A 17,693-nucleotide genomic window follows, 5' to 3' on the forward strand; every position below is an offset into this window, starting at 1 on the left:
CATGGTTTCAGCAGAATCGAAGAATTAGTTTCCAGTGTCGTAGCCGTAGACCCCGGTGCTTGAAATGGGTTTTGTTAAAAATCCAGGAAGTGTGCTGGGATTACAAGTTGACCATCGTTGACAGTTGCTTCAAATTTTACAACTCCGAGTCCAAAAACAGATGAGCTGGGCCTGGTGATGATACTGGTGTTGATATATTATTAATGGGACCTCAAGCCCTGACTACAACCACCACTTGTGAATCTTCATTCCAGAGTGGACATCAGAGGTTTTCGCAATGCTCACTTTGGCATTTCACAAGTAATTGGTAGCTTGGTGGACTTTTTTCCCCATGGATGCGCTGCTGGGTGGTCAACGTGTGTTGTCAAGCTTTGATTATGGTCGACCATTCTTGGCCAGATCTTCACAAAGGATACCGATACATGTAGAGCGGCAAATGATTCTCGAACGCAAAGAGCAAGTCATGTTTGGTAAATTGAGTGTTGCAGGATTTGAATCAGCGTCCAAAGGCACAACCGATGGCAGCCTTGGCACAGCTACTCGCAACAAATGCGACTCCCATCCATAGGGTATCTTCGAGACGTGATGAAAAAGATCATCAAATTCGGGCCTGCGGAATCCATCAGCAGAAACAAATGCACAGAGACACACCGTGTATTAGTGTATGTGAGAAACGCGATTCCCCTTATAACGCTGTAGGGTATAATCATACGTGACAGATCTAGTTCCTTCTTCTCATTCATTTGATTCGGAAATTGCGAGTTCGCCACGTCAGCCGGTGGTCAATCAGCTGCCTTCTATCGTGGTTCAAAGTTCACACGTTGCAAATTCGTACCTACATAAAGAGCGGTTAACGAACACTCCCAGAACCTCAATCCTCATAATCAATACATAGTAAGTCACCAACCAAGTAAGCTTGTCGTCCAGCTTTGTCAAGTATTCTGATACATTCGACCTTGAAGTCAAACAAACTTGCAACTTTTCGAGAAACAGACAAGCAACAACAACGTCAAACTAACCCATCAACTCCCACTTAGAGATACTTATATAATAGAAATGGCTAGAAACCAACGTCGATCTGCTCCATCGCGTGCTGCTCCTTCTCGACCAGCATCTACCACATCATCACCCCCTGTTGCTCAACACCAGCAATCACACCCTGTCGCCCCTATGCAACAACAACAAAAGCAACCAGGTATGTTCAACTCTCGATTGCACCGATTCGATTCTCCTTCACTGGATGGCTCCACATTGCAGTGTTTCAGCTCGACAATGAAGCACTGGTTTTTGGAGGATTCAATGTTGGAAGAGACCTTATTTCCGAACACCACTCAATCATTACCTTGCTTTCTCGCAGGTCTATTCGCTCAAATGGCCACAACCGCTGCTGGTGTTGCCGTTGGATCAGCCGTCGTACGTCCTCTGCTTCTAAACCCTTCCATGACATCCCTTCCATTTAGCTGACTCCATGGTACCATTTCGAACAGGGCCATACACTAGGCGCTGGACTTTCTGGAATGTTTGGAGGTTCAGGTCACCAAAACCAACCTCAAGAAGTGCAACAACAAGCTCCTGCTCAACAACAAAACCAACAACAAAATAATGCATGTGAAACGGATCAACGCGCATTCATGAAATGTCTGGATTCAAACCAAAATGATATTGGTGCTTGGTAAGTCGCAGTGTAGTGGATGTTGTTCGTTCGTTGAAGGTCAATTCAATGTCATTTTTTCTAATCTGATTCGTTCTCGTTCTATAGTCAGTATTATCTAGATGCGTTCAAAGCCTGTCAACAAAACCAGACGTTGTACCGTTAAGTCTCTTAGGACTGAAACTGAAAAAAAACCGGTGGGCACTCCGAATGGAGTAGAGGAGAACATGTAGAGCTCATATAGTTATCAAGGATATCGTCATCAAGAAGCAATAAAGGTTTTATAACGTGTAAGAAAGCTTGTTTGCACTGCGCAAAGGCCACAAAATTTGCACATTTTGCTCACGTGTGGTCTTTTCATGAGAATGCAGCATATAGACTCGGACTTTCGTCGGTCGAAAGAGATCCGACCCATCTTACGTGTATATAGCGATTTATTTTGTTTCAGACGCGTAAAACAACCTCCTTCTTGTCGTTGGAAGTTTTTTTTCAATCAATTTTTTTTGGAACATCTTGCATCTTTTTTTCGAACAACACTCCCCACCAAAAACTCAAGCACCTCTTAATAGAATAGAGTATAGACGTTTATACAGCATATAGAAGTATAGAAGCTGGTTCAACACTTGAACAGCACATAGACTAATAAGGAACCTCGATACCTTCGCAATTTGATAATTTTCCCTCCCACCTCGGGCCAAACACTCTGCTCTAAAGCAAAAACTACACACTAAAGGAATCTGAAAAGAGCCATATGGCAGCTACACACTCTGCATCGTGAGTATCTCGCTCGCTTCTATGTTTGGATCTGCCACATGGCATGAAAACATTTTTTTTCTGCACCATCCCACTTACACTTTTCCCACCGGCTAGTGAAAACGCAATGACTGATTCGGGCGTATATGTTGGCAAGGATCTCGCAAAGGTATGCTGGATTTAAATCTCTTTTTCCTATATGCTTTTGCTTGCACTTTGGGCCACGTTGTGGAGAAGTTTCAACATCGATGTTCAGCATTTGCTGAGCGAATTTGATGGTGTTTGGAGAGTGGAAAGAATCACAGTGTGATGATCAAATATTCACAATATTAATGGACTATTTGATCGGGGCCTTTGAGTTACTCGACTGCATTATTAAGTTCAGTCTTCATGTGCAAACACGAGGGAAAAAAAGCACTCCACCGAACATAAAAAATCAAACCACACAAAAAAGCTTTCACCGTGTTAAGCTTGATCTCAATTCTATCAATTCTAATTATAATTTTTTCCCATTGCATATAGGTTGTTGATGGTAGCAAGGCTGTCTCAAACCTTGTCTCGCACATCATTGCCGCCACATCATCGGAATTCCGACATGCCAGTGCAAACGATTTGAAGGAGCTCATCCACGAAGGTGGCTGTGATCTCGTCCACAAGTCTCAAATCATAGACTCTCTACGTACCCACTTGAACAACCAAAAACAACCAGCTGCTCGTGAAGGCGCCTTGGTAATCATTACGTCATTATGTGAAATAAAGGCCTTGGAACCATACCTTGTCCCTCTTTTGGGCTTGGTTTTGGACCGTCTCGCTGACAAAATCAGGACTGTACAAGTAGCTGCTACTCCTGCTTACAAGGCTTTGGCTGACATGTGCAACCCAAATGCTATTGCTTCAGTACTCCCAGTTATTTATGAAAACATGGCCTACCAAAAGAAATGGCAAACAAAGGCTGGTGCTCTCGATCTCTTGTCTGGTCTCATAAAGTCTCGTCCAACTCTATTGGCTCCTCGTGTACCTGACATGATCCCTCTAGTAAGTGAATGTATGTGGGACACCAAAGATGAAATAAAGACCTTAGCTAGAGCTACCATGAACGAAGTCTGTGGCCTCATCATAAACAAGGATATCGAAGAATTCATCCCCGCTTTAATCGATTGTATTGCCCACCCCGAAAAAGTACCCGAAACAATCCACTTGTTGGGTGCAACCACATTTGTATCAGCTGTAGAATCACCCACTCTTGCCATCATGGTTCCTCTTTTGTCTCGTGCCATGACTGAACGTCGTAATACTGCCATCTTACGTAAAACTGCCCTCATTATTGACAACATGTGTAAATTGGTTGACCAGCCAGACATGGCTCGTCCATTCTTGCCAAAGCTTTTGCCTGGCTTGAAGAAGATTGAAGATGAAGTATCTGACCCTGGTGAGCATCATCTTATTATTTGTCATCTTTGCTATGTCCATATTTCTTTTGCGCTTTACTAACAAAATATCAATTATTTACAGAATGTCGAAGTGTCGTTCAAAGGGCTCATGCTACTATGTTGAAGGTCGCCGATGCCAAGGAAGATGGTACTTTCACTGAAAAGAAGGCTGAAAAGAAGGATGATGTACCTGCCATCATTGCTACTCTCAAGGAAGCCATCAAGGCCCACTCTACTTTTGAGGTAGATGCCTTTGCTGCTACCTCTATTGAATATATTGCCCACATGATCTCGTAAGTCCTTGTTTTTGTGACTAGTTGTGCAGAAAGGGAACAATCAGAATGCTCATGACAAATTTCCAATTTTTAGTGCCTTGGTTGCCATGAAGGACTTCGAAGAGGCCGAATGGACTCCATGCATTGTACCGTACTTGTCTGGCTTCATTTCTACAGTTGATGCTGAAAAAGTTTGTGCTGCTGCCGTAGTCAAGCTCGCCGGTAGTGGTGAAGACGACTTTGTACCTGAAGCAGATGAAGAAGAAGGAGAAGACTTGTGTAATTGTAAATTCTCTTTGGCTTACGGTGCTAAGATTCTCCTCAACCAAGCCGTCTTACGTCTCAAGAAGGGACACAGATATGGTTTATGTGGTGCTAACGGTTCCGGTAAATCAACCCTCATGAGAGCCATCTCAAACGAGCAAGTAGAAAACTTCCCTCCACCCACCGAACTCAAGACTGTCTATGTCGAACACGACATTGATGGTTCTCAAGCTGAAACTAAAGTAATAGACTTTGTCGCTGATGACGAACGTATCAAGGAGATGAATAAGACCAACGAACAAGTCGCTGCTACTTTAAGCTCTGTCGGATTCACTGAAGCCATGTTGAATGCTCCAGTTATGGCCTTGTCTGGTGGTTGGAAGATGAAGTTGGCTTTGGCTCGTGCTATGCTTTTAGAAGCTCAAATCATGTTGCTTGACGAACCTACCAATCACTTGGATGTCGTCAACGTAGCTTGGTTGGAAAACTACCTCAACAACTTGAAGGATGTTACTGTAAGTATCAGGTCACTTTTTACAATGTCTAGTGTTTTGCGTCCACCCTTGACTTGATCTCATTCCATCTACCTTTCGTAGTCCATCATTGTATCTCACGACCCCAGTTTCTTGGACCGTGTCTGTACCGATATTCTCCATCTAGACCGCTTCAAGCTCCGTCGTTACAAGGGAAACCTCTCTGAATTCGTCAAACGTGTACCTGAAGCTAAATCATACTATGACTTGTCGGAGACTTTAATTGAATTCCGATTCCCAGAACCTGGTACCTTGGAAGGTGTCAAGACAAAGGAACGTGCCATCGTCAAAATGACTGGTGTATCGTTCACATACCCTGGATTCGACAAGAAGATCATTGATAATGTATCCTTCCAATGTTCTTTGTCGTCTCGTGTCTCAGTTGTTGGTCCCAACGGTATGTTTTGTTAACTTTGTGCTCAGAAAATTGTGCGCAGAAACCAGTCTTTTAAAATTGAAACTAATCGAAATCGTCTTCACATCTTAGGTGCTGGTAAATCTACACTCATTAAGGTCTTGACTGGTGAATTGGAAGCTGATGGTGGACAAGTATGGAGGCATCCAAACTTGCGAATTGCTTACGTCGCTCAAGTGAGTATCTGTTTTTCAGTATTCTTGAATATCACTATTATGTTCATATTTCCCATGCTGATGTATTTCTCTTTATAGCACGCTTTCCATCACATTGAACAACACTTGGAAAAGACTCCCAATCAATACATTCAATGGCGATACGCTTTCGGTGAAGATCGTGAAGAAGCTTCAAAGATAACGAAGCAAATCAGTGAAGAAGAAGAAAAAGCCATGGCCAAGATACACGTTATTGGTGGTCGAAAGCTGCAAATCGAAGATGTCTTACGTCGTCGTAAATTAAAACAATCGTACGAATACGAAGTCTCATTCGTTGGATGCTCCACCGTCGACAACTTGTGGTTCCCACGCAAGCAACTCATTGAAGAGTTCGGTTTGAGCAAGAAGGTCAACGAAGTTGATGCCAAGGAGGCTGCTGCTGCTGGTCTTGTCAAGTAAGCTTGTCTTCTAAAAATTCTCCTTTTTTCCGCCTTTTTGCCTCTGAACGGGACACTTATTCTTGTTTGTTTTTTCTAGGCCTTTGACATCAAAGTCAATTGAAAAGCACTTGGCTGATGTTGGATTGGAAGCTGAATTCGCTACTCACTCTCACATTAAGGGTTTATCTGGTGGTCAAAAAGTCAAGTTGGTCATTGGTGCTGCTATGTGGATGAACCCCCACATGGTCGTCCTTGACGAACCTTCCAACTGTAAGTCAAACATTACGTGATATGTGTTGCTTTCTTTCATTTGACCAACCGCAAAATCAATTACTTTAGACTTGGATCGTGACTCACTTGGTGCCCTCGCTACTGCTATCAAGAACTATGGTGGTGGTGTTATTATGGTCACCCACAACCATCAATTCTCTGAAGCTTTATGTTCTGAAGTGTGGAAGGTCGAGAACGGTCTACTGATACCTTCAGGTCACAACTGGGTCAAGGGAGAAGGAGCAGTAAGTTTTTTTTTCGATTTGTTTCAACCCTCAGGCACTCGAAGTTTACAAATTCTTTACTCTCTTCTTCGCAGAGCAAACTCGAAGGCAAGGAAGCCGAAGATATGCATGATGCTATGGGTAACGTGATCAAGGTGGACAAGAAGGTGAAACTGTCCAACCGTGAGCTCAAAAAGAAGAAGAAGCTCAATAAGAAGAATGGTGTTGAAGACGATGACGATGAAGATTATTAAATCTGATGAAGGGTGGGATATGAGTAGAGAGTTTTTATTCGTGTGAGATCAAAAAATTACCTATCAGTGTTCAATAGATTATAAGTATTTTGAAATCCTGTGTTGTGTGTTTTCGTTTCGCGCTTCTCCTGAATAGGATGTATCAAGTTATTTGAATGCGTAAGGATACGCCCCACAACACGGAACCACGCAGTGAGATAGCTTAGACAACTTTCAACTATTCTTCGTTAATCTTTATGTTACATATTTGAGGGTACACAATTCTACTAAATGATGCTGCCTAAGATACGGTTGCGTTTTGAAAGCAGCCAGACGGCATGCTATTGCAGGAGTTCTAGCCTTTACTGAATACAGCTACAACGTTCCTCGTGACAACTAGAGTTTCTACGTTCAGCACGAGCAATGGCAAGAGCTTCTCTTTCTTTGCGTTTCGATGACGTAGGTATCGTAGAAATGGAAGCTGGGTACATGTTGCCAGGATAAACTTGTAATCGATTTGGCACTCCTTCTTCATGAGCACCGTTAGCTGTTTGAGATGGCGGCCATGTAGGTCCAGCAGCTTTATCATTATCCAGTCGAGACAAATATATTAAGGCATTTGAGATTCTCGAGACAGTGTACATCCAGAATTAACAATATTCCAAGATCGTTTCCCGAAGCAGGCTGCTGAGCGAGAGTGCCTGTTTATGATATGGGATACCACACTTCGGTCAGTGGGAAGGAAATAACTACCAAATGATGAAGATGCATAGCAAAATTCCATGTGTGTGGGTTTACATTTGGCTGCTGGAGATGCTAGAGCTTTCATGTGCCAACAGCCTTGGGGTGGACCAAATGCTCTTGTCTTCAGCTTGGTAAGTTCGGCTAGATCCCACTTTACTAGATCCACGGCAGGCGAATTTTTCGATTCAACTGGCATCACATCGACATGTCCTTGATCCGCGTCTTCGTGTTCTAGATAATCATCATTTTGATAGTTAACATTGCAAACCAAGTATAAACCCCACCATCCTCGACAGGAGAGGCTTTGCTGACATTTTGACCAAATCCTTGACGGTTTTGCATTATTATTTCGAAACAAGGTCAAAAACGCTGTATATCGAGGTTTCATGGCAAGTGGCATTGTTTGGTGCATTGTTCGTGGAGCCTATAGAACAATCAAGTTGGTTATGATGTTTGGATTTTCGTGCTGAGTTTAAATCATACACAGTCGTTGAAGTCCTTTTAGACCAGAGCACAAGCAGCAAGTGTGGCATAGGCGATAGATCCATCGAGTTTCCAGACACGTTCAAAGATGTGCTCCCAAATTTCATCGCTTATACCTGTTTGGTTGATGTCACCAGTAGGGAGGAGACTCTGTGGTGAAAAGAGGCAAAAAAGGTGATTAATTGGTATAATTAATAGCTTTTGGATGAAAAGACGTTGGCGATGCACTGTACAATGCAAGAGTCTCTCTCACATCGCCCAACTTGAGCTCAAACCTGAAACTTTTGCTAAGCGACAATTTGATCCTTTAGCCACTATTGTAGAGCATCCACAACTGATGCAGGCCTTTAGAAAATATATATCACGGATCAAATTGCCGTGGGCAAGGCAGATTCTTGTTGGTGAAGACTTGAAAGGAAATCTATATTATGAAGAAGACGCTGGTAAGTGCAAATGCAGCGTGACGCTTCTGTAACAAGTCTAATACTCAAAATACTACTCGTAGGTGGTCCAAAAACACGTCGAACTGTGGTCTGGGCTGACAAGAAAAAAGTGATTGCTTGTCGCTTTTCTGCTCACATTCGAAACCACGTTTTCTGACGTCGTCGTCATAGGAATTCAATGATTACGATCCTGCAGACTTACCAGGTACATGCAACGATGATGAACCTATTGAAACAGTTGGCCCAAAGCTCAAAGCTACTGTTTCATCGTCGCTCTCAACCACTTGAGTTGCATTTCTGAACAAAGCATCTAGCTAACTTGTATTCCTCATAGTGGAATGGATTGCTTTCTTAAGACACACAAGAAAAGACGCTCCTACTATGGAGGAACTGAGGCGGAATGAAGAATATCGAAAACTATTGGAACAACGAGGACAGTTAGCTGATATAAAATGGCACGAGGAGATCGCACGTCGACGCCTTGCTAGTGCACAAGCTGTACAACAAGGGCATCCCGCTGTTGCTGCCAGCAGCGAACCAGAAGCAATCACTCCAGAGGAGCCCTCGAAACCAACAGAATCTGATCCACAAGGTCAAGGAGAAACATTCTCGCCTGGCGCATGGGTCCCTTCAAAACCGCGTAGATGAAGCTGTAGGATTGCTGGATCTTATAATATAACTTTATTGCTGAAGTAGAATGATATCGACGTCGTTGTGAGCGCCTTGAAGCAACATTTCTCCCTTAAAGTCGACCACCTTCCTCTTTTTAGCTGCTCGTAGTGTGCCGTTGAGAGCTACCAACGAAAGAAGCTGGTAAGTATGACAGCAGCCAGCGACACCACAACACTAACGATGGAGGTCCAACAACTCACCTTCAAAGATGTTGGAGGCTCGTTCATCGAGGACAATTATACCGAACTTGACAGAGATCTTGTTGTCGTATTTTGCTACGTAGACAGAGTGCGATGAACGAGCAGGTAAATTATAACAACTACAAGATGGACTTACGATCTGGCTTTCCGAGTCTCTTGATTTCTTCAACCAGCTTCGAGATTTCTTCGTCGACCGACGCCATAATATAGTGGATGTAGTCAATCTTCAAACTCAAATCCTCTCTACGGCGTGATTGTGATTGTTGTTGTTATTGGGCGAGAAGCGAGACAACCACAACGAAACAGACAAATAACGCGACGTTATATCGAAGGTCGAAGGTTTAAACGTTTTAACCTATTTCTACGTGATTTGGCACCCCTTCACTGGGAAGCTCATTTGGTCTCTTAGTCCTGCTAGTTTGAATGACAATATTTACGCTCGGACAAAGACGAAAGAATAAGCTGCCCTTGTTGATGTCATGAGATTCTAGTCAGACAGGTTCATATCATTCTTTACTGTACCATTATAACAAACCTCGTCGTAATCTGGAGAATCCGGAATGGAGCAGAACGTCATTATGTCTCAGGCAATCGAGACTTGTCGATATCTCCCATATCAAATCGAGCTTTATAATCGTGCTAAATCAAAGAATATTGTAACTTGCTTGGATACAGACAGTAGCGAGACATTGATCAGCATCTTGTTGATGCAAGATGAAGCTCAAGACATCAGACCCATCTCTGTACAGGAGCTAGGGAAGGCTGCACCAGCTCCTCCAGTAAGTGGTGAAGCTCTGATTTTGGTATCTTTTATTTGATTAGATGCGTTCTTCTTCCTTGTAAACACGTTGCCAAAGCCAACGTCAATTCGTTAATTCCATCCTCCCTTTTTGAAGGCTCTTCATGATCTGGAAGAGGGAGAAATGGAAGCTACTTCTCAAGTAGTCTTCAAGCTTGATGTTCTACCAGCTCAACCCAAAAAGATTATCTACTTGGCAACAAATAACACTCTAGTCAACGAGCTAGCTGAAAATATTCAGGCTGTCACGGAACTACAAGTAGGAGCTTACAATATGGAAGATATACATGATACCATACTGTCCTTTCACGATATGACGAAGCGTCATGTCTGGGTAATGGCTCCTGATGTTTTACTCAAGCTGCTAAAGAATGGAATAGTGAACTTGTCGATTCAAGTATCACTAATTATATTCTACCACCCTGATATGCCTCTATGTACTAGTATTATACAGGAATTCTATCTTGTCATCCCATCATCGCAGCCTCGACCAAGGATATTTGGAATGCTTGAGACACCTCCTCTCACAGATGCGCTCGCAGAACTCGAGAAGGCATGGGATTCTACATTCATTTCTGTGATAGATGCAGTACCAAATTCAGTCACTCCACCTCAGGCCACAGAAGTGATAATCGAGTATGACCGTCCCAATGCCTCTCGTGATGATGCTTCTTCGTCGATAGTTGGAACGTATTTTAGACAATATGAAACCTCATTTGACCAGCTCGCTGCTCAATACACAGCTTCAACTGATAACGCAAAGGCGGCTGCAGTACACAGGCAACTAGTATCGGTCAAGGAGTTTTGTCAGCAGCTGGGACCATGGGCTGCTTCCAAAATCGCTCATGGCTCGTATCGATCCCTTGTGTCTTCATCGTCGGCATCAACTGTACACGGTGCCAATAGTTCTGGCCGAGGTCGCAAACGAAAATCTAATCAGCAAGATCATCAACCCAGTAAAAAGTTGAAGTTGGACGATAATCCCCTAACATCAACACCATCATCATCATCTACTCTCATCAATAACGCAGTGGAAGATGACGTGAAGGAGCCAGAGTCGGAGCCGAATGCTGTCGTCAGGATACCAACCGTTCCATCATACGCATCTGTGACTGATGCCGACTATAGTCCCAAAGTACATGCTCTTATGTCTGTTCTCGCATCACGTGTAGACAATGCCAATTTCCGATGTATGATATTCGTAGAACAGCGGCCTGTTGCTAAGGTCTTGTCCGAGTTGCTCAATTCTGCATCGGCAGTACGGTTTCCGATGTTACGAACGGGCTACCTGATTGGTCATAGTGGAAACTCAGCAACGTCGTCGTCGAAAAAGGCTTGTAACGAAAGCGGCTCTCAAAATAAAATCCTCGAAAAATTTCGAAAGGGTGAAATCAACACTGTGGTTGTGACTCGACTGCCTGACGATGGGACTGCCATGTAAGGTCAATTGGTGCTTTCGTTTCTTTTCTCTTGTGAATTCTAGTACTACAATTCCCAATTTTAGGCCAAAATGTCGACTTGTTGTAATGTTTGACTTCAACAAATCTCAGCTCGGTTATGTGGACTCTCATAGAAAAGCGGCTGATGGATCCCAATTAATAGTGCTGCTTTACAAGAATGATTTACAGTCACGAAACTTGCTCAAGAACCTCCAAACTATCGATATATCCACCATTCGGGACGTATCTGTTGTCGCAAATGCTATATCAACCACCGTTACAAGACGTAACGACGATGATCAAATCGCAGCTACACTGGTGTCTGAGAATGAAAATGTGCTCTTCACCAAAGGTGGAGTACTCGCATGGGCTGACAATGTAACGAATACTCTGACGGAATACTGTGAGTACTTGAAGACTCAATTCAAAGAAGACATAGGCGACTTTGAGCCTGTGCTCAATATCGCAGTCCATGCCTCGTCTACAGATGATGAGTGGCAGAAATATCAAGAGGCTCGTGCATCACAAGAGACCACCAGGCAGCATCTGGTAACAACGTCTCTTCATAAACGAGGTACGCTTGTATCACCTACTACGGATCCAATTCGATTTGGATTTGCTTATAAAGTACATCTTCCGCGTGGTGTACCGACTGGATTGGAAAGCACTGTTGGTCCAATAAGAATCAACAAGAAGTTGGCTATGCAGGCTGCAACTCTGGAAGTAAGAGATTTGAACGTCCTGGTCGTTTTTGTTTGCGTTATCAGACACTAACCTTCTTTTCGCCTTTAATAATAGACATGTTGTCGTTTGTATGAAGTCGGTGCTCTGAACGAGCAATTACATCCCACGTCGAATGTCGGTCGGTATAATGCCCTAGTGTCGATAAGACGCTTCTTATCATCCACCACTACAGAATCTTCAACAGTCTCCAAACAGTCATTGGAAGTGTCCAAAGAGCCAATAAATCCTCCGCTGCCATCAACTAGCAAATCGAATGATGATGTACTGCATGAGTATGAAAGAGCATTCTCTCGTGTATTTGCTTTCGATGAGTTTTGGGAAGGCATTGAATCTAGTACACCACCAACTACAGAGACGTCGTTTTATGTGACATTAATCAAGTTTGGACCAGAATTGGATGCATTTGTGTATGACAGAGGTGTACCATTGAAAGTTGCCGACACTGCAGATGGCACTGACCTTCTTCGCTCTGTCGGTATACTTACCCGTCGCCCTCTACCCGCTCATGCAATCCCACCGTTTGTAATATTTTTGAATGGTGCTGATCCATGTCGTGTTGATGTAGCAAATTGGACCTCCGGTCAGGTATGCATAGAGGTGTTCTTTCCTTTTTTTGGCTTGTCTCATTTCAAAGACTTGCTAAGCGACTACAATTAGGAATCCAAAACCGTGGCATTTAGTGCCGCAGAGATGCACCAAATCAGATCTTTCCAACAATACTATTGGTCGTTTCATCACAAAATGGCTACTCAGGATGCGTCAATACCAGTCGATCCTCGACATTTTATGGTCATTCCCTTCTTGGGCTCGCCCAAGTCAAATACTAGTACAAAGTGGATCCCATCGTCACAGTCGCAAACTCGGAAGCTATGGCCAGAACCTGAGAGTATGGCTCCAACACGACCTTGCGACTGGTCTATTGATTGGGTCCTAGTAAAGAACGTGGCAGATGGTAAAGAAGTATCTGGATGGGAATGGCTGGTGCTAGCTGGTCGTGCATTGTCTGATGGTGACATTGAACCGCCTGCCAAAATAGCCCGAGATCCTCAAATGAATGGTATTGGTCTTGGACCAGGTGTACAAAATGCAGATCACAATGGTGTTGAATCGCCTTTTGATTTCCTGTTTGACAAGGTGTATCAGAGCCGCATCAATATTGTTGACACGACTGTTGATCCTACAACAACATTTTCTCGTAATGTAATTGAACAAATCAATGAGCTTTTAGCTCATGTCGTAATCGTTACACCGCATAACAGGCAACCATATTCAGCGGTATCAATGATATCCTCAGTGCATCCAAAATCGGCCTTTGTAAATAATCGAGCTACGAGTGCCTCTATGGTAGATCCACCCATTACATATGAATCTTACGTCGCTAGTATCGGTTATAATGTCACTCATCCATCATCGGCCATGATTGAAGCAAAGCCGATACCAATCTTGCGCAATATGGCCCATCCATCCGTCAAGTTTAAACGTAGAAAGGAGAGGGCTAAAGATCATGGCAGCACTCTTGTAGTCCCCGATGTTGCCAAAGTGGGACCTATTCCAATGGAGCTTGTTCGAATTGGGTCCATCATTCCTTCAATCATATACAAGGTACAGCAGCTTCTTTGTTACCCTTTGTTGATCCGAAAAGTGTAAGTGCTAAAATGATTGCATAACTTTAGCTGGATTTGTATTGCTTGATGTACGAATTTCGAGAACGTATGGGTATTCCCGAAACTGTTAGTCTTGGATCTCTCTACACAGCCTTTAGTGCCCCTTGTGCTCACGAAGCTACTGATTATGACCGGCATGAGCTTCTTGGAGATGCGTTCTTAAAGTTCGCCACCAGCATGGATTTGTACATCAACAATCCGGCATCTGCTGAAGGAGATCTGACGAAGAAACGAATGAGTCTGGCATCCAATATTCATTTGTTTGAAAAGGCAATAGAATATGGTAATTAAATACTGTACAATAATCAGTTTTCAACCAACTAAACTTGAGCTTTAACTTCTAGGACTATCAGGACTGTTGATTGTAGATCGATTCAGCCCGCGAAGCTGGTCGGCTCCAGGATTCAAAGCCAAGGTTATGGCAGTAGACGATTCAGAGGCTGATTTCGTACAATCTACTAGAGGTTGGCGATCTCGCTCTATATCTCAGAAAATGCTGGCAGACTTTGTCGAGGCTTTAATTGGAGTTTGTTGTGTTGATGCCGGGTATGAAGGTGGTCTGAGATTCCTTCATCGTCTCGGAATTATATCAGAATCTGCCTTGAAGCCTTTGGAACTTAAAATGCCATCCCCTAAAAAACCGGTCTCAAAGTCTGCTGGGTTGGCTAGTACAAATTCTATGAATGTAGATAGTGACGTGGTAGCTTCCTTTCCGTACGATGAAATTGAAGCCAGCATCAACTACCAATTCCAAGATCGTAGTGTGCTCTTGGAAGCATTCACTCATTACTCTTATCGCGAGCGAAAAACTCCATGCTATGAACGTCTGGAATTCCTCGGTGATGCTCTACTTGATTGGATTGTAACACGATACTTCTTCAACTCGTATACGCACCTTGATGCTGGTCGTCTCTCTGATTTGAGAGCAGCTACAGTCAATAATGATAGCTTCTCTCTCTTGGCTGTCGAACTGGACTTTCACAAATATGTCATTCATAGCTCTGCTGGCGCCAAACGAGACATTGATACATATTTAGATTATCTCTCCAAGCTTGAAGCCAGCGGTGGATTTGTTGGAAGCGGATCCACTATCACTGTCGCTAGTATTGTAGCTGGAGCTCACGGAAGCGGGTTTACAGCACCGAAAATATTAGGAGACTTGTTTGAATCTGTGGCCGGAGCCATTCTCGTAGACTCTGGTTGGGATTTGGAGGGCACTTGGAATGTTGTGAAACCTCTTATGTCAAGATTCATTGATGAACATGCAACTCCTAATGAAGTGAACAAGCCTGCTGTACGTCAAATCCACGAGTATTTCCAAGGAATTGGATTTGGTGTCAACGATATCGCCTACAAGTACGTTTTATTTTCGACCTGTTTGGAAAAGTCCAATTAACATTAAATTGTTTTTTCTAGATACAGGATGGATGAAAAGACAGGACAGCATGTTTGTGATATTGTCTTGTGTGGTGACAGGATAGTATTAGGCTCTGGAAACACAAAAGTATCGGCAAAGAAGGCAGCTGCAACACACTGCCTTGCCTATATCGAGACTCATCACGAGGAACTTGCTCAAAGGCTCGCCGGTCAAGCACTACTTGTTGATGACAATGGTGTTGATATTAGGAGGCCTTCCAAGTCTGTACAGAAACTAGACGACACTACAGGCAACGCAAATGCGAGTACAAGCAATGCCAATGAGCAGCACAAGCAGGTGAACGTCACCACATCAGCGGTAGCTCCTCCTCGAACCGCAACAATCCCAGTTTATCAACTACCAGCCTCAGTTGCAAAAGATCAGAGGGTGGCAGCACTAGCTATGACATCCACTCAATCAAATCTCACCTCGCAGCCAGTGAGTCACGTAAACGCCGTACTTCCAATAGTCAACCCCAATATAGTACAACCACAAACAACAACTGAAACCCCCGCCCCGGTAACACCCTCATCGGCCGATATTACTCCTCATAATCTGTCGAGTTATAATGCAACACAGCTGCAAGAGTTGGGTAGATTGTTTGTACAGTTGGTTCAAGCTGGAGCTGTGACAATCTCCCCTCTAGCGTTGATTAACATGGGAAGTTCTTTATCAGGTTTATTGAATATCGGACCTTCGGCCGCTGCTACTACACTACTCGCACCTCAACCTATTATGCCTGTACAGCAGCAACAAGCTCAGCAAATGCCAATAAATGTATATACACCGACGGCACCTATAATGTATAGTCATCCTATGATGCCACCGGGCACGTTACCTCCACCTGTGAATCATACTTATATATCAAATACTGCAGCAAGACTACCATTTCCAACACGGCCTTGGATGACACCACCACCAATGGAAATGTTTCCTTTACCACCGCCAGGATGGATGCCTCAATCTATGCAACCACCTCATATCTCACCACTCGCTCCACCGACCTACAACATTAACGGGTCTAGTAGTCATGGTAGAACGCCACCACCATCAATGACAATATTGGAACAGCCACCGTCAAATGGAATGAATGTCAGCACTCCATATCAGTCAAATCGCCCATTCTACGCTCCTAGACGTTATAAAACAAACTCATTCCGCGGTAATAGCAACAACAAACGCAAGTATGATGACCCTGATGATGATGGTCGATGGCCAAGTGCCGATTGAGTGTAAACACGTTGTCAAAGAGAAAAGAAAAAAATAAAACAGTCGATAAAATTGAAGTGGCGTTTATAGACAACCGAGAAGTGGGTGTGGCTAACTTTCTATTGTTTATTGTCACTTTGTATGTTACATTTCTGAGAGTGCATCTAGGAATGCATTTGGTGCCGCATATGTGTTCAACTTTACCTTGCCGTGAGAGCATCCAGACGGCATACTATCCCAGGAGTTCTATAATCGAGAATTACGTGCTGTGTCAGCTTTGGTGCATTCCTGCTTAACACCTCTTCTTCTTCACATTCACTGTTAGCTTACGGCCATGAAGTTCAAGCAAGTGGATCAAGGGGTGTTTGGTAGTGGGAACTGTAAGAGGCTGGACGACTGTTGTACTAGTTTGATGTAATCTCATCACGATTACTAGGTTGTATTATTGCTGCTTCTACATTATATTCTATTCTATTATACTCTACGAAAGAAGTCGTTCTCTAAGTTTATCAGCCATCTCGCCCAGCTCACTTCTCCCAATCCTCGACTGATCACACATTAAAGCGATCGTGGCAGCTCCATTAACAGTCACAACCCCAAACTCAAACGCCTGTCCACGTTCTGGGTGCTGAGTCGACACCAAATACACATTAGATACCGCATATTTAACATCCAGCTTATACACCCCCAAATTAGATACAACAGCACATATAGGTAATCCGGGCGGTTTAGACAGATCTGGTTTCGGTTCTGGTTTGGTTGGCAGGAATGCGTAGATGTGGTGGACAAGACCATTGGCTACCCAGTACTTTAGTGTGGCTGTGATACGTTCCAGAGACTTGATCCCGTCTAGCTTTATAGGTACGAGCACTGTAGAATTGTACGCCCCATTCACTGCATCCGTAATGCCCAGCGATGCTCGATTGTCCGTCGCAAATACCCCAATTACTGAAGCGCATTTCGTGTTGCGTTCTTCACACATATCCTGGTATGCCTCAGCTGCCTGATACATGATGTAGCTAGATACTGTAGCCTTGTGCTGTTTTACTTTGGATATTACATGTTGAGTCTCCTGGGCAGTAAGTGTCATATACTGCAATATCGACTTGGATTCCACACTAGCTGTCGTGGCAGGCAGCATAGCCGGTTTCTGCACTGCCGTAAACCAGAAGAATGAAACGACCGTCCACCAGAAGCGCACAGAAGACACGAGAGTCGATTTAAACGGCTTGATGA

At 43.7% G+C, this 17,693-nt stretch overlaps 3 protein-coding genes across 3 annotated transcripts; 2 read left to right on the forward strand and 1 right to left on the reverse strand.

Moving 5' to 3' along the window:
• Positions 1-331: 331 nt before the first annotated feature.
• Positions 332-6,664, forward strand: SmJEL517_g04046 (uncharacterized protein; the record flags this gene model as incomplete). The annotated part of the gene is made up of 15 exons (XM_031169974.1): positions 332-470; positions 569-662; positions 1,038-1,195; positions 1,358-1,413; positions 1,488-1,672; positions 2,522-2,573; positions 2,927-3,833; positions 3,917-4,127; positions 4,204-4,888; positions 4,970-5,303; positions 5,394-5,497; positions 5,576-5,931; positions 6,014-6,186; positions 6,256-6,431; positions 6,506-6,664. The coding sequence occupies 15 exons, from the start codon at positions 332-334 to the stop codon at positions 6,662-6,664; spliced, it is 3,789 nt and encodes a 1,262-aa protein (XP_031024025.1).
• Positions 6,665-8,994: 2,330 nt separating this feature from the next.
• Positions 8,995-9,388, reverse strand: SmJEL517_g04047 (uncharacterized protein; the record flags this gene model as incomplete). The annotated part of the gene is made up of 3 exons (XM_031169975.1): positions 8,995-9,107; positions 9,186-9,260; positions 9,322-9,388. 3 exons carry the CDS (start codon positions 9,386-9,388, stop codon positions 8,995-8,997), a joined length of 255 nt encoding a protein of 84 aa, XP_031024024.1.
• A 357-nt stretch (positions 9,389-9,745) lies between these two features.
• SmJEL517_g04048 (uncharacterized protein) lies at positions 9,746-16,478 on the forward strand (the record flags this gene model as incomplete). Its single annotated transcript, XM_031169976.1, has 8 exons — positions 9,746-9,964; positions 10,082-11,421; positions 11,489-12,146; positions 12,222-12,752; positions 12,825-13,769; positions 13,841-14,114; positions 14,176-15,187; positions 15,248-16,478. 8 exons carry the CDS (start codon positions 9,746-9,748, stop codon positions 16,476-16,478), a joined length of 6,210 nt encoding a protein of 2,069 aa, XP_031024023.1.
• Positions 16,479-17,693: the final 1,215 nt, after the last annotated feature.

The sequence above is a fragment of the Synchytrium microbalum genome (assembly GCF_006535985.1).
Source record: "Synchytrium microbalum strain JEL517 chromosome Unknown SmJEL517_scf0025, whole genome shotgun sequence".
NCBI lineage: Eukaryota > Fungi > Chytridiomycota > Chytridiomycetes > Synchytriales > Synchytriaceae > Synchytrium > Synchytrium microbalum.